Source organism: Ananas comosus, linkage group 7, assembly GCF_001540865.1.
Source record: "Ananas comosus cultivar F153 linkage group 7, ASM154086v1, whole genome shotgun sequence".
Lineage (NCBI taxonomy): Eukaryota > Viridiplantae > Streptophyta > Magnoliopsida > Poales > Bromeliaceae > Ananas > Ananas comosus.
In genome coordinates this window covers 1,122,164-1,138,535 of record NC_033627.1, presented here as the reverse complement: position 1 = coordinate 1,138,535, position 16,372 = coordinate 1,122,164, and the positions used below count along the sequence as shown (strand labels likewise).

Sequence of the window (16,372 nt, the reverse complement as noted above, 5' to 3'; positions counted from 1 at the left end):
ATTACACATGCTTCCCTATATCATTTTTCCCACATTATTGAAAAAAAAAAAAATCTCTTTGTAAATACAAACTCTCACTTATTCAATGTTAGTGAGTGTGAGTGATGTGTTGTTCATTGTACAGGAAACGTAGAAAACAAATAAGTAAGAAATAATTAATATGGAGCTATAAAAGAGAACAAATTAATTGTCACAACAATTTAGTGCTGTGATAGTGCTGAAGCTAGTTGAATACATATATGAGAATACGCTATGAATAAACAAGAGATTCAAACAATTTGGAAAATAATAATAATGAAAGGATGGATACATACATACAGTTAATTGGAGCTTAATGGAAGGTAAATATATAAAGAGTTGCGTTAAGCAAAAGGAAAAATGTTTAACATTAATATTGCATCAGTACGTGATTAATTTAAAATCCAAGGGATAAGTTGACTTATGAAAGGGCAAAGTTGCAGTTCCAAATGGCACCACTTAATGGGCATGATCAGAATCAGACTCCCACGTGGATTTAGAATTGCAAGTGAAGGCCCGTCGCCGCATGCATAATTAATTTAATTAAGACGCGCAATATCATGAGGTTAATCTCTTCATTGTAAATAATGTCACACTATTTTATATATTCTATAATATTTTTCGCACTAATATGCTGATTTAATGGATTTTAGTTGGACAGTTATTTTGTTCTCAATTCTCTAATACCTGACCTCTATGTTAGGATATATATAGTTCACCTTGTTTTTTTTTTAAAAAAAAAAGCTTGTGAGAATGATAAAATATTACTAGTGTATTCGTAAATTACAAATAAATAAATGCGCATTCTACATGCGGTTTTGATTTTGCTCTCTCTTCTCATAGAATTAATCACTCCATGTGGAAAAGGAGAGGGGGTTATTCGGTCACATATTATATATGTATGTAACTTGATTATGATCTACTCTTGGAATGAAAATCTAGGTTTATATATTTAGTTAAAACCTGGACCATTTGTCTCCTGCGATGCACGTGCGAGGGACCAGAGAGAACAGAGAACGAGGAAGCATCTAAAGTTAGATACAATAATATTCATTCTCTTCATTTTAATTATGTCTAAAGGAGCAATACTTTATGTATACTACTAGTTCCTTAAAAAAAGTTAAAAGGAAAAAAAGGGGGAAAAAAACTTTGTATTTTTTGGGGTTTGAATCAAATGGAGTAAGAAATTAGGAACATGGTTGGATTTAATAGTTTTAACTCGAGCTATTAATTAGAGGGCATGGTGATCAGCTTTGAAACATTATCATTTGATCTCACTTTCACATAAAGGTAATTTTATTATTTTCTTTTTGTCGGAGCTAGAAAGTTTGGTTTCTAACCTCATGATATATATATATATATATATATATATATCGTCCAAGAGTTATTATTTTCTCCATGAAAATCTAAGAGTTAGTCGAAAGTTGATGATGAGCTATAAGCACAATTAATTTACCATCCATACGCATACATATTTTCTTTGCAAAAAATCATCGTGCCCCTTATTTTTACAATATATAAAACCGAGAGAGACAAAATACGAAGAACTTAATTTTTTTTTATTAAAAAATATTTATTATGAAAATGAATTAAGCGACAAAATTGAAACAGTAAGACCGCATAGGAAGGGGTCACGATTAATGTCTACATCCATCCGCGAATCATAGCACGGAGACAATTATGACACATGCCGATCTCTTTCTTGGGCCAAACCAAAAAACACTGATGCTTTGTATTACTGTGAGACCACATGCATTAATAGTGTTCTAGGACGTGTGTTGCATCTCCCATTTATAATCTCTTCGACGCTTAATTACAGTTTCTAGGATTGTCCTTTGTTTGCATATAAATAGAAAGGTGTCCATGAATCGGATGGGGTCTGAAAATTTGATACGCTGTATCCGCACCTTAAACAAAAATGGATGGAAAAAAATTATATACTTAATTCATTTAACTTTGGACCTTCTCTGAGTCTCGATGTTTAAATTAATAATATACCGATTGAGTCTATTTCAGGAGGTCTGAGTAGTGACTATTCGTATACTATCTGCTTAAGACCGAGTATGAATCGGATACAAGCCGGATTTAGATCGGATACGGATACCCGTATAGATATATTTTTTATAAAATTTATTAAATAATTTATGGACAAATCATAAATATCTCACTATAAAAAACTTGCGTTCTAATTAGTTACACCCAATCCAATAAAATTCTTTCAAAAAACATTCAAATAATAAACAGTTAGGATTAAAAAAATAAGAAGTAAAATAAAATTATATATATATATATATATATATATATATATATATATATAGAATTTTCACTAGGATGAAAAATACACAAAAATCCTTCATCTACAAATTCTATTGAAATTGAATCTCAACTTTATTTTTTTTTTTTTTTATTTACTATCGAGTATCTGGATCCGAATCTAAAAACTCTTCCCGACCCTACCCATTAGAAGGTCTGGTTCGGAGCGGGTATGGATATAAAATATTCGGACCCATACTCAAAACTTTAATAGATAATGTTTTTTATCCCTATATTATTTATATTTTATCAGGTCCAGTTCGGATCCGGGCAGAGTCCAAATCGTGTATGAAATATTAGATATTTTTGACAGCTTTAATAAATATAACTCCATATATACTTAGCTAATGACACTTAATTAATTACTATTGCTTTTTTAATTTTTCTTTTTCTTTTTCTTTTTTCGTGTTCGAATTAAGAGGGTAATAATACTTCGACACTTTGAGATATCATGCACTTTCTTCGCATCCGTTATTGAAAATGTGAATTAAGGAAATATCTCATCAATTAATGTGGCGATTAAAATTTGTAGCTTTTGAAATGGTGTATCATTAATATGACTTAATTTTCTAATTAAAAGTGATGATGCCTTGGTACAAACAGAAAAACTTGTACGATCGATGGAGGAGAGGTGCAGGAAATAAAAATTAGAAGGCCATTGGATAGTCGCAATGGAAGGTTTTTGGTACAACAAACAAATTTTTTTTACAGAGAAGTACTGTTTTGGATAGTTGAAATGGAAATTCATAAGACATATATAATGGATGTTCTAAAACCTTGTTTTTGTTTTTTTTTTTTTTGGGGGGGGGGGGTGGGGTGGTTTGGGGGTGTATTTTATTTTATTTATTTATTTTTTTGACTTTTGATGTATCGTTTTCGCGGTTCTGATTTGTCGCGTTGCACTCCCTGTTCCTCCAGATCTTGGATCTGTACGGATCTCGGCCTTCGTTCCCTCTCAGCTCTGCTTCGGGAGCTAGCTTAAGGGGAAAAAGGGAACGACCACAAGGGGAGGGGTGGAAGAGAAAAAGATGATGGCCCAGAAGGAAGCGGAGGAGGCCACAATCGTGGCGAGCTTCAACGAGGCGGAGCAGGACGGCGACGGCAACGGCAACNGTTAAAACAAAGTTTAATCTTAGCTATATAAAAGGTTTGGAAATAAAAAAAAAAAAGAAAAGAAAAAGAAAAGGAAGTGGAGGGCTCTCCAAACAACAAGAGTGGTTGTCATTTAATTTTATGGAATGAATCTACTCTCCTGCAGTGGTAGAGTCGAGTTTGTGACAAAAACATAAAATAAAGCTACATATTTAGGCTGAAATAAAGATCTATAAATTTTTCTTTTTAAGAGAAAGATAGCGTCGCTAGCTTCATTTGTCAAAAGAACTAAACTTAGCTACATGAAAAAAATAGCTAGTTCTTGAATACGAGAATCACATGGAAAATGTATACTCCATCAACTGTAAGGTTGGAATAGTAAATGCAGGTGGTGACACAAGGGTTACTCGTGGCATACCAGGAGCAACACAACCTCAATGGTCCCTTCTCAAACGAGAGTAGTGCGCCGGGAACTTCGGGGCATAGAACTTATTGCCTACACTTTGTTCACCACGCACGTCAACTGCAGACCACTCCTCTGATTTCCGCACCGCGCCCTTCATTCCATCAATGCTTGATACGGTAGTTTTCATATGTACTAGTTATTCTTCCTAATTAGTAAAGTGATTAGCAATTAAGATTGAGTCGTCTATAAATAAGTTTTAGACGGTAAGTAAAGATAGAGCAAACGGCAGATCATCGAAGTGGCCTATCGGTGATTTGGCGAACCAAGTGTAGGAAATAATTTATTGTTGGGGCATCAGCGTCAAAGGCGCATCCCTCACCGATCGTGCACAATTAATATGCACATGGCTTGATAGAACGGTGGACCGTGACTGGGCCCTCTCTTATTACTGCTCTTTTTTTGCAACCATGCACCCCCACGTGCCAAACACACGTGTGAAAACCGAGGACACTCCCATGTATAAAAAAAAATGTATCTTCCTCAAATATTTGTATGATTAGAACGTTTTATCCAAATAACTTTAGATGTGAAAGCACACAGAAACCGTTTACATCAACGTAGACTGATGGTTGTGTTATTGTTCTTAGTCTCTCATCGTTTTTAAGGTTGTCCTGTTTTGGAATTTTGTAACAAAGCCTCTTCTCGTGAACGTATTTGTAAAGCACAATTTTGGTACAATTTTGGTTGGTTGAAATTTATCAAATTTTACTATTATTTGTTTATCTGAATTTTGACCCGTATAAGTAATTAATTTCACTAATTTATTCTATTTTTAAATATATATATTTTTAAAAATAGGTAGCACGCTATTCGCTTCATTTATTTCATTTATAAATAAACTTAGCTGGAAATGTGAATCAAGTAGGATTCGAACTTGGGACCTCGGGTACCAACCATCAAACTCTTTGTCACTTGTCTTAAGGACGGTCGGTTTCTATTTTTAAATATTACCTACAATTTGAATAATGTTACTGCATTCAATCAACCATACCAAACACATACTTGATTAAAAAATTGATGGTTAGTATAAGAGAAATGAATAATTTACTATCATTCTCTTAAAATTTATCTTTACATTGGGCACTTTACCAAAAAGTGATGCCCTATGGGATAAATTGTTTTTTTTTTTGGAAGAAAAATAAAAAGGAAAAGAAAAAGAAAAAGAAAAAGAAAAAGTTGGGCACCCCCCACTTTGCTCCCATGATTCCCCACTTTCTAGCTGTCCAAGAGGTAGTTGGAAGAACCCTAACCAGATAGCTCCAATAATATCCTTTGTCTATTTCTGTCTTTTTACTGCCATGGTAATTAAAACTAGACAATTGGAGATGATGAGTTCCATATATGTTAGCAAACCCCCCAGTTGTTTATTCCTACTCTCACAGATGACTCCACAGACTCTGCCAAGTGTCCTCCAATTAATGTTTTCATAATTAATCACTAATAATAATAATAATAATAATAGTTTTAGGGTCTTTTTAAAATTTTTATTTTGCATGCTGTAAAAGTGCTAGCTAGCTAGGGGCCGGGTGCTATTAATTAAGCACAACCTAGCTAATACACCTTTGACTGTTTTTATTAAGCATTAAACCCAACTAATTATAAAACAACTAGAGGAAGGTGTGTGCCTTGTCTCTTCCTCTGGCAAAAATGTATCAGAAGCTACATCCTGCATGGAACACAAGATACAAAAAGACAAAGACCTGATGACTAAATATAAAAGAAATCCACTAATAATAACTTTTTAATTAATATAATAATAATGCTTAATATATAGTAGTTATTTAGAATCTAACATGTCTCCAATTAATGTACAATGAGAGCCTAGCAGGTCTAGCACACTCTCTCTCCTGATCTCTTCAAAGATGAGATTCTCTATCTCCTTCCCTATCTTTGTCATCTCTGGGTGGAATTGGCTCCACTCTTTGGTGGATTTTGAGATATCTGAGCCTATCAAATTGGGTATCCTCAGAAAATCAACCCTCATTTTCTCCCAGGAGGAGAGCTGGTCCTCAATGAGCTTCTCAGCAAGTTGTGGGCTCACACACTCCCCCACTTCCATTGGACATCCCAGCAGTGCCATGACCTGGTCTGATTGATCCAACTCCTTGTTTTTCTTTGCATTTTGATGCATAATGGTGGGAGAAGTAGACCCAAGAAGCTCCTCAAAACCTTGCCAAGGAGCATCAAAAGCTTTCTTTGGTGAACTACCTGAAGTTGAGGGCTTCTCATCCTCATCTGCAGAGAAGCACATTATATATATTTATATATAGAGAGAGAGAGAGAGAGAGCTCATAGACAATAAATGATCGAGAAATCGCGGCGGTAAAATACTATCTAAACAGTAAAATTATATATGCAAAGTAGAATTTTTAAATTAGAACTTTTGTCACAATTATATTTCTTACGGGCTAAATATGCTCTTAAACCATCTTATATATAGATAAAGAAGAACATTAATATATTCCACAGCAAACAATTTACTTTAAAAAAGAAGAGCTAATTAAGGTAAAAAAAAAAAAAAAAAAAATTAAAGAACATGCATGTAACTTACAATGGCCATGAATGGGGGAGGCTTCATCAGAGTGCAGCTCAAGAACAGACACTGGACTAAGCTGCTTTGATTCCCCGACCTCCATTGCTCCCCATGAAACCTCCCCATCAGATTCCCCATCATCAATTCCTCCTGATTTAGAAAGCCTCTGGAACTCCACCAAACTGCTTTTGCTGCGACCCATCTCAGGGAAGCACCCACACACACCCAACACATGCCTCCCCTTCCCAGCATTAGCTGTGCCATTCCAATTGAGCACCTTCTTCAGCACCTTCTGATGCAGAAGCTTCCCCAACACATGCCTCAAATTGCTGCAGCCTCTGCTGCTGCTCCTCCTCTTTAGCCACCCATGGCTGCAGAGTTTGAGTATCCTTCTGCAGAGATTCACAGGGCAGCAATTGGCCCTTCCCTCAGCTTTCAAAGCCCCAGTTAAGAAGCCATTCTCTGAGAGGTACACATCAAGGAGGAAGGGCTCCTGCTGCTCCTCCAGTAGCTCAAACAGCCTCCTCCCATACTGCACTGTCTTGGGGCTTCTAGATAGAGAACCCATTTTGCTCCCCTTTGCTAGCTAGCTAGGAAACTAAGGAGAGAGATGAGAAAATTGGCTTAAAAGAGGAACTAGCAATATCCATATATATATTTATATATGCGTGTGTGTGTGTGTCAGTGTGTGTGTGTATCCTCATACACAAAAGCTACTACCCTTGAGGCAAGCCAAAGCTGGAAAGGATCTGGGGGCTGTTTTGAGGCCCTTTTGAGCCATTTGGTGAGAGGGTTGGGAGTGGGACAAGCACCTTAAAACCCAGAAAATATACCCTCTCTCTCTCTCTAGTAGGAGAACAAACTCATTATAAGGAAATCATTCCCTTTAAAACAGCTTTAGTTGATGGGGATTCGGATGGGGGTTTATGAGGGGGATGGACGGACGGTTGGGATAGCATCATGTGATCACCAAATAGTGGCCAAAAAAGAGAGAGTGGGGCTCGGGTAGCAGTAGTATTTTATGGTCCCTACCTTGGTTTGGTGGGTAGTGGTGAGAGACATGTGTTCATGTCAAGTGAGAGAGAGGGTAAAAGATTGAACTGATTTCTTGTTGGGATTTGGGTGTGTGTGTGTGTGTGAGAGAGAGAGAGAGAGAGAGAGAGAGAGAGGTAGTTTTGCCTGCTGCTCTCTCCAAATGTACCATGGAGACTGCTTCAAAGATTTCAAAACTATCACTTTCTCCCCCCCTCCCAAAAAAAAAAAGAAAAAAAAAAAGAAGAAGAATGGCCATGTATATTTCTTGCTACACTAGAAAAAGTTCACATAATATCAAATATGTGATTTTTGAGTTCAAACTTATTCCCTCCTCTCGAAAAAAACAAAATCTAGTCTAATACTTCAAAGCGAGTTCTTTTTATCTTTCCATGCAATTATATAAAAAATACAAAAATTTATAAAATTTTAATTGTAAAGCCCAGTTCAGATTAGGAGAAGTGTAAAGCTTCCTATTAGATATGTGTCTTTTGACATTTTATACTTCAACAAAATAAATTATTATGAAATTGATATATAAAAATATAAAATAATATATCTGTATTAAAATTTTAATATTACAAAGATTCTGTATCTTAAATCCAATCCACTAGGATGTACAACAGGTTTTTGAATTAGCAATATAGGACAAAAAGGCAAAAGGAGAGCATATACGAAACGTGTATATATATATATATATATATATATATATATATATATATATATATATATATGTATGTGGGTATAGTAATTTTGAATATTACGACGATGTACGTGAAACTACATTATAATTTGAAAGGATGAGAAAAATGAAGTTATATCTCTCTCTCTCTCTTAAAAAAAGAAAAAAAAAAAAGGCTACGAGACCTGAGCAGTGGCCATGTGTTGACCCCTCAAATCTCTCTTCTGTGCTACACCTTTGCAGGACATCTCCAACCCCCTCTTTGATTTTTATTAAAAATTTTTAATTTTGCTGCTCCACCCGAGAAAAGGCTACGAGTACATGAGCAACATGGTTTCTCTATTTAGCTTGCATACTTTATATGCGTCGAGATGCTTGTGAATGTGCTCGCACTGGTGGTCCCACACACACACACACACACGCACACTCACACGCATACACACGCGCACAATCTCGCACGCACCTCGATGTGCTTTTGGCTACAGTCGCAAGACAACAGCGTTCGTCTTACGTACAGCTAAAATAAAAGGGAGGTAAGAGGTAAAAATAAAGAGAGATAACTTCTCGGGGCCTTTGGATCGAGGAATCTGTAGATCCAGTATAATTCAAGTGCAGTGACATTTGAATCTTTTAAAGTATAATTATTTTTTTATTATTTATTTTAATATAACTTGTATCGTTTGAAAATTAAATTTTATTATTTTTTTTTTTACTTTGATATAATTTAGTGCCGGTGAAATTAGTTTTTTAAATTTTATTATTTGTTTTGATGTAAATACATGGATCTCGTTATATTCTGAATATAATGGTAACTTACCGCAATAAAATTTAACCTATTAAATAATTAAATTTTTTATTATTTAAAGGTAATTTTAATTCATTATAAAGGAAATAGAGTTTAGATTTTACTATTTAATAAATTTTTTTAAAAAAAATTTGAGTGTGGCAGAAGTTGAGTTCTGCACTTTAGAGGGGAAAAGTTAGTAATAGTAAGTGAAGTGGAGATCTAACGTAACTTGAGTTACACTATATTTTTTACTTACACCAAAATAAATATCGAAAGTAATGAAACTTGAGTTTCATTCCTCCACTTATACCAAAACAGGCGGCTAAGTGCAGAAAGTACTGTAACTATAAATTTTTATATTTTTTTTCCATGAGTGGAAAATGTATCTACCTATGCTACTAACTTTTTTTGAGATTAGTTGATGCAACTGATGCAGACGATAGGCTTCTGAGAAAAAGGTGATGGAACAGTGGCACATTCCATGGTCCAGCTTGATGTGATGATTCAAATAGCCTTGGAAGGCATGGAGTTGCACTTTTGGGAATCCAGGGTATAATCTCTTTCCTTCTCGAAAATTAATAGACCGAAAACCAACTTCATTTCTAGGAACTCGACAAAATTTAAAGTCTTATTTGGTTTCGCAACATAGATGAATAGCAAAAGCAAAAGCCCATTAGCAAATCTTAATAATTTTTTTATTCGCAGCTACTCACATTGTTCTTTATGTTAGAATTTTCATAATTGGGACTCAATTAATTATATTTAAATTTGAATTTATCATAGATAAAGATCAATTATAATAAATATATAACTACTTGATATGATACGTGAAGTCGATATGGACTCTGTATAAAAGGGTATCATTCCTGTCACTTTCTTATATACATTTTGATGAAGAATTTTTATCAGTTTCACACTTTAAAAAAGAGTGTCTGAGATAGGAGAACAGACCAAATTATTTAAATTCGATTAGTGACATTCAGATTATAACCGGGCTTTTCGCTTCCGCAGATTGATCAAGAATTTTTTCTTTATGATGCTTTGTGAGTTATTTTAGTTTTATTTTTATTGTTGTTTTACATATCTATAAAGATTCATCACTTTATACAATGAGTAGGACTACTATACTATTAGGAGCATAAAAGTTACTGTCCTCCTAATAGCACAGTAACCCTGCTCTTTATACAATAGCAGTATTCTCGACAATAAGACCAAACTGGCCGAGCATTAGCTCACCTCACTGCTCAGTCCAATTCAAAACCCACTTGCTTTATTGGGCTTTATGAGGTTTTCGTTATCGACTGGGCTCCGTCGTCCATTGGATTTCTACAAATTGAATCTCAGCCCATAAAAGAGACTTACACGACCTAATTCTCAAAATATATTTTGCTCTATTAAATAATTTATACGGTAAAACATATTTGATATAAATAAATTTATCTATTTAACTCTGACTTGGAATTTTTTTTTCTGTCACAATTATTTGTTATAAAATAATAATATCTAATAAAGTACAATAATAATAATAATTTATTTAAAATATTATTTCATAATAAAATTACCATTTTACTAGTAGTTACACTCTTACAATAGAGACTTTTTGCGATCTCTCCCTATCAACAAAGTGAGAAATGAGAATATAAATGTCCTGTTCTTACTTTCTTATTAGTGACCAAAAGTGTGAGATCGCACCCTAATTAAATGCGGTCACTGAGAGGTACATTAAAGGAAAAGGTGCACCAAAACCAAATAATACGCCGCTTAAAACAAAAGCATTGGAGACTAAATTTCCCTTGGGTGAAAGGGATGGCCTTTTGCTTTAGACGTGGCGATTGCGATGGGCACCAAACATTATTAAGATTGATTGATACATAATGCATATAATAAAAATAAAAATGGTACATCTTAATCAAGCCCAATTCTCCTTCGAAGAAACAAAAATTTATTTCAAGCACTCATATTTCTCAACTTACTATCTCTATGAGTTACCAATACATGGGCATTTATAATACAATAGTCCTTTATTGATTCATATATATAATAATACAGTGATATATATAGATTCATGAACGCTTCTAGAAGTTTTTATGAGTTGTTTTGGAAAACAGGTAATTCTTTTGGCTTTTTAAAAAGTTAGGTGGTGTATGAGTAAATTTACACAACATTTGCGACAGCATACGTGAATCAGCCAGAATGTTCCGTATTGTATAAATCGATAATTAAGTAATTTATAAAGCACAACACGAATGCTTAGGTTCGCCCCTCATAAATTGTTTATGTACCGACAAAGTTAAGCAGTATTATGGATTGAACGCGCAAATTTGTTCGCCTCTCATAAATTGTTTATGTACCAACAAAGTTAAGCAGTACTATGGATTGAACGCGCAAATTTATCAACAACACGTCCTTAAAAATAGAATTCAATATATTTTCAAATTCCCGCTATATACAAATTTCTATCGTTTGGCATCCTTTTTTTTTTTAGAGATAGGTAATACGCTATCCGCTTCGTTTATTTCATTTAGAAATAAACTTAGTTGAAAATGTGAATCAACTAGAATTCGAACTTAGGTCTCAGGTATCAACCACCAAGCCCTTTGCGATTTACTCTAGAAACGGTAGGTGGGATGGTCAATAATTAATCAGCATCATTACGTATACTATGCGTCCCATTTTGATCGTGCACGAATCTCAATGCTGTGACTGCAAACGAGTTGCGTTCGTGAGCGGATATGTTTCGTAACTTTAACTTTAAACCGTCGCGCCGGTTTGCTTTTGGTTTCGTTTAACTGGAAATAGCATTTCGAAGAGAGTTATCGGGGCGATGCGATGCGTTATAGAGGAACCGGGTTTGTTCCGGTCTATCCCAAATCATCATCCAAAAATATCGCCGGTTTTTTTTTTTTTTTTTTTTTTTTGTTTCAAAAGAGACCGCGAACTACTTCCAATTTCGTTTCATCTTTGTTTGAAATTTACATAAGAGGGTTCGACTAATCCAAAATTTCGTTCTAGGTGATGAGGGACGCTAGGGTTTGATCCCACGCTAAAGGGGGGGCCTTGGGCGACAGAGGGATGCGAACTCGGCCCGGAGCCAGTCGGAGTTGCGGGGGAGGAGCGCGGAGAGGTGGGCGGCGTCACCGAGCCGCGCGGCGAGCTCGCGGTTCTCGGCGCGGTGGCGCGCGAGGCGGCTCCGGAGCTCCTCGAGGTGGCGCTTCTTCCGCATGCGGGAGCGGCGCGCCGACTCGCGGTTCGAGATCATGCGCCGGAGCCGGCGCTCCTCGGCCGGAGACGGCCCCGCCGCCCGGTCCGGCTCGGGCGGGGAGAGGGACCGCTCCGGTTCGGTTCCAGGCCCGGTTTGGTCGCATGGAGGAGGGGGCGAGTCCTGCCACGGGGTGAACCCGAACCCGAAGTCGAAGTCGGGTTCGAGGAGGGAGAAAGGGAGGGAGAGGAGCGGGGCCGCGTCGTCGTCGACGGAGAATGGCATGGCCGTAAATACGAGCGCCGGAGAGGGGTAGAGAGGGAAGGAGGGGAAAAGGGAAGGAAGGCGTGGAGGGGGACTGGTATTTATAGCGCGCGAACGGAACGCGCAAGTGGGTCCCGCCACGCGGTGGGATTCCGACGTGGCGCGTCGCCATTGGTGGGTGGTTTTTGTCTGCGTCGAGAGCGTTACGTACTAAAATTAGGTATTTGCAAAGTTTGGAAACAGCGTGGCCATATTTACATTACCAGTTTAGCACATCAATTTAATTCAAATTTAAATTTTTATGAATTAATATTTGATGAAAGCTATTTAAGTTCAAAAGGTGCTGCAATATTTAAGTACCTTTGGAAATGGAGAAAGACCTATAGTTATAATAATAAATGCATTAGGGACCTAATTAAGGTGATTTTGCTTTATTAAAAATTATTTATCCTCGGACGAAGGATAGATATGAAACGAATATCGCTTTGTTTGGGAAAAAGAAATGGTTGATCCGGAAAGAAGCACACAAAATTGTGGGAGGGATCCACTTTTTTTACTTTTTTTTTTGGTTTTAACTTAATCTCGAAGGAACAGAGTGGATGAAATCGGATCAATTACTCTCTAAATCCAACGGCTCAGCTTACGAACAATACACAATGATTGCATGAGATTATATCCGATTGATTGATTAAGAAAATAACTTTTAAGTGATTTTAGATAAAATATATGGCCAAAAAAACGGCATTTTCATTAATTGCACTAGACAACCTTATAGTTGGCGCTTGAAATTCCCAAAAGACAAGTCATATGGAAATCAAACAACTCAAAATTAATCTTAAAAACCCTCACTCACGTGTACGGTAGAGATCATATATGATCAGAGATACAACCAAAGTGATGCCAAATTAAAGTAGGCGCGAATGTATACATATTGTATTCAGAATGCTTTGGAGCAAAGCGGATAAAGTTGTTTCCTTTTGACTTAGGAAAGAAGTGAATGCACAAAGAAAAATTGTATAAGTGCGTGCTTAGAGGAAGAGCAGTGGGCCGCCAACAAAGGTTTAGTGATTTGAAAAATATTAAGTTATTGATGCTTATAGGCTTTTGGTTCTTGAATTAAGAAATATGCAGTTAGAATGATATTGACAATTTAGAATTAAGTGGATGATTGCTTGAATAGTATAATATAATGGATGAAAATAATCAAAAAAGTAAATCTAATGACAGAAAACTTACAAGTATCATAACCGGACTCCGAATGTATATATATATATATATTGAGTTTAGAACACTTCGAAACAAAGAGGATAAAGTTATTTCCTTTTGACTTAGGAAAGAAGTGTGCACAAAGATAAGCGGTACAAGTGCTTAGACGAAGAGCAGTGTGCGGCCAACAAAGGTTATAGTTGGCCAGCAACAGTGAGGCCTGTAAAAATAATTAATAGAAAGATTGAACCCTAGTTTTTGATTAAAGTGACAAGCCTAATTATTAAATTTAGTAAACCTTCCATCTTGAAACTTTCATATAGTCAATATTTTAGTTCAGATGGAAATTAAATATACGTGGATTGGAGCACAAGATCCTGAGTTCAATTCTGAATGGAAGCGCACAACAATATTTGAGTGGGTGCTTACATATGGAAAAAATTCTGAGGATATACCGAAGATGCGGATAAATACAAAGCTAAAGATTTAGTTTGTTTTGTAGCTTTTTCTTAAGCTTAGACAGGAAGATCATGTAGTGGGGAGGAGACTGGTAGCTTGTAAAGCAAAAGCAGTGGCATCCCAAGTTGGCCAAATTGTGGCCTAGCTAGTGATAGGTAAGATGAGCACATTGAGCACATTGACCTTCATGAATTGAATATAGCTTAAATCTATGTATTCCACTGGACCTAATAGCCCAAAACCTAAAAGAAAACATTTGTATTCTGAAAACCTGTATATCAGAATCAAGAAAAAGTGGGGTTGATTTAAAGAGTGAGCATGAAATTTTGATCCAAAGGCTATATGTGAAATTTGCAGAGAATATTATTATAAATCATGTTGCACCTAAATTAGATTTTCATCAAGTTCTACAACATTAATGCAAGAGTTTGGGATGAAAATAAGTCATATTAGCAGTCCCATCATTTGATTGTTCCAGCAGAACCTTTTTGTTTTATTTTAAATATTTTTTTTTTCTTTTTCTGACGAAAATAAAGTTTCCTTTTTCTGAAACTTGCTTAAATTCATGCATCTGCTCAATGGTCCATATTTTCCACGCATGAAAATAGATCACACCTAACCTACCTCTTTTAGTTGAGGCGTCTGTCACTAATAAATTAAAGTTAATGAAAAATTTAAAAAGACTTTTTACTGTTCTACTTTTGATTGATAACATTTCTTTATTGGATCTGTACATACTCCTTTTATCATTACAATGTTGAAAAATTGTAGCACAAAAGTGGTATATCAATTATCAAGAGCTGTTAATAACGAAGTGTGTCCTTGCATATATAAATCAAACAAATAAGGGTTCTTGCTTATATTTTTGTAAAATAATTAATGTACAATCTTTTAGTACTCGGAGCCTCCTTAACTTCTTATTTTGTTGATGAAAAAAAAAAAACGTGTGAAATTTATCTAAGTTATGGATCATTATGATTTGACTACTAAATCTTTCAAAATTTTAATTTTACTATCCGACTTTTTTATTTGTTTTATTTGAGTCAGTCAACGATATTTTGACTTCAAATTTAAGACCAGTACTTATTTTAATTAATTTATAGTTGCGAGAATTGCGTAAAGTTTACTAGTGAAATCTATAAAAAATAAGCGAAATAGTCAAAGTCAAAGTGCCGTTTAGTGAGCCAAATCAAACAAATAGTAAAAATCAAAAGTTTGAAAGCTTGGACCGTATATAGTTCTTTTTACCTTTCGACAATCATATATATTCCACACTTCTTTATCAAATAGTTTAGTTCAATAGATATTTTGTCCATCGTAATCATACGGCCGGGGCCTTACTTTAATTTAACTTGGACCGGGCCCTTATCATAGTAAATTTATAATGAATCTACGCAGGCATGGGCCCAAATTCATTGGGCTTTTTTCTGGGCCAGGCCGGATAAAGTAGAGTATCCACCGATATTTTTTATATGCATAAAAACATGATGGCTAAGCATTTCAATGATTCCTCGTGGTTGGGTTGGCCCCAAAGATATGCATCTAATTCTAGAAAACTCTCTTTATTACAAACTTCATAATGCGTTCAAAGAATATGGCATCTACATAGAGTCACATATCCTCCTCAGAAGCAGTGTTCACTTTCCATCAAGTGCAATTGTAATTCACGAATTTCAAATACTTAAAATTTATCATCTAAGTAAAAATTAACTGCATAAGATTATCTTGTGCAAAACAAGAGTCTATATATCAAGTTACAACGCAAAACACAAACCATATTACGGATTACCTGCATTATATGTTACAATTTTTGTTTTTCATTCAAACGTTTTAATCTGCATGGGTGAACGCAAAAAAATTGGCTGTTCAAATGCTATATATCCAAATATTGACTGGATTACGATCTGGCCTTAAAAAAAGAAAAAGAAAAAGAGAGAACTCAACGAAATGAATTTGTACGCAACTTCATAAGTACATACATAATATATAACACTCGCAATAGCATATATAGAAGAGTACTAAAGAAGTAGTACGATAGAACAGGGGATTGCTAACAAGCAATACCTGGCATGGCCTCTTTATATAACAAGCGTGAAATTAATCCTCGAAATACCCTCTTGTAAGTAATTAATTAATTAATTAATTCCCCTTGGCTCTGCTCGTCCTCCTCGGCAGGGGGTGGGGGTGGGGGTGGGCATTTCCGTCGTGGCAGCGGAGGTTGGCGAAGAAGGCGACGCAGCGCGGGGATGAGGGGGTGGCGGTAGGCATGATGAGTTACGAGCGCGTATAATGAGGGTACACACATCATCTACGGGAAAGAA

The 16,372-nt window shown here is 35.7% G+C and overlaps 2 protein-coding genes across 2 annotated transcripts; both read right to left on the bottom strand.

Moving 5' to 3' along the window:
• LOC109712295 lies at window positions 5,591-7,324 on the bottom strand. The gene is made up of 3 exons (XM_020235783.1): window positions 7,143-7,324; window positions 6,441-7,020; window positions 5,591-6,124 (listed from the first exon to the last, which is right to left on the bottom strand). Exons 2-3 carry the CDS (start codon window positions 6,988-6,990, stop codon window positions 5,667-5,669), a joined length of 1,008 nt encoding a protein of 335 aa, XP_020091372.1. The 5' UTR covers window positions 6,991-7,020; window positions 7,143-7,324; the 3' UTR covers window positions 5,591-5,666.
• LOC109712722 (ocs element-binding factor 1-like) lies at window positions 12,000-12,461 on the bottom strand (the record flags this gene model as incomplete). The annotated part of the gene is made up of 1 exon (XM_020236465.1): window positions 12,000-12,461. A coding segment is annotated over exon 1 (408 nt), but the record flags the coding sequence as incomplete, so codon positions are not given.

Excerpts from the sequence above, each read along its gene's own strand:
- LOC109712295 (XM_020235783.1), bottom strand. The coding sequence starts at position 6,990 with ATGGGTTCTCTATCTAGAAGCCCCAAGACAGTGCAGTATGGGAGGAGG. Across the intron at positions 6,125-6,440 it reads CTCCCCCATTCATGGCCATT|ATGAGGATGAGAAGCCCTCA; the intron begins GTAAGTTACATG and ends GCTTCTCTGCAG.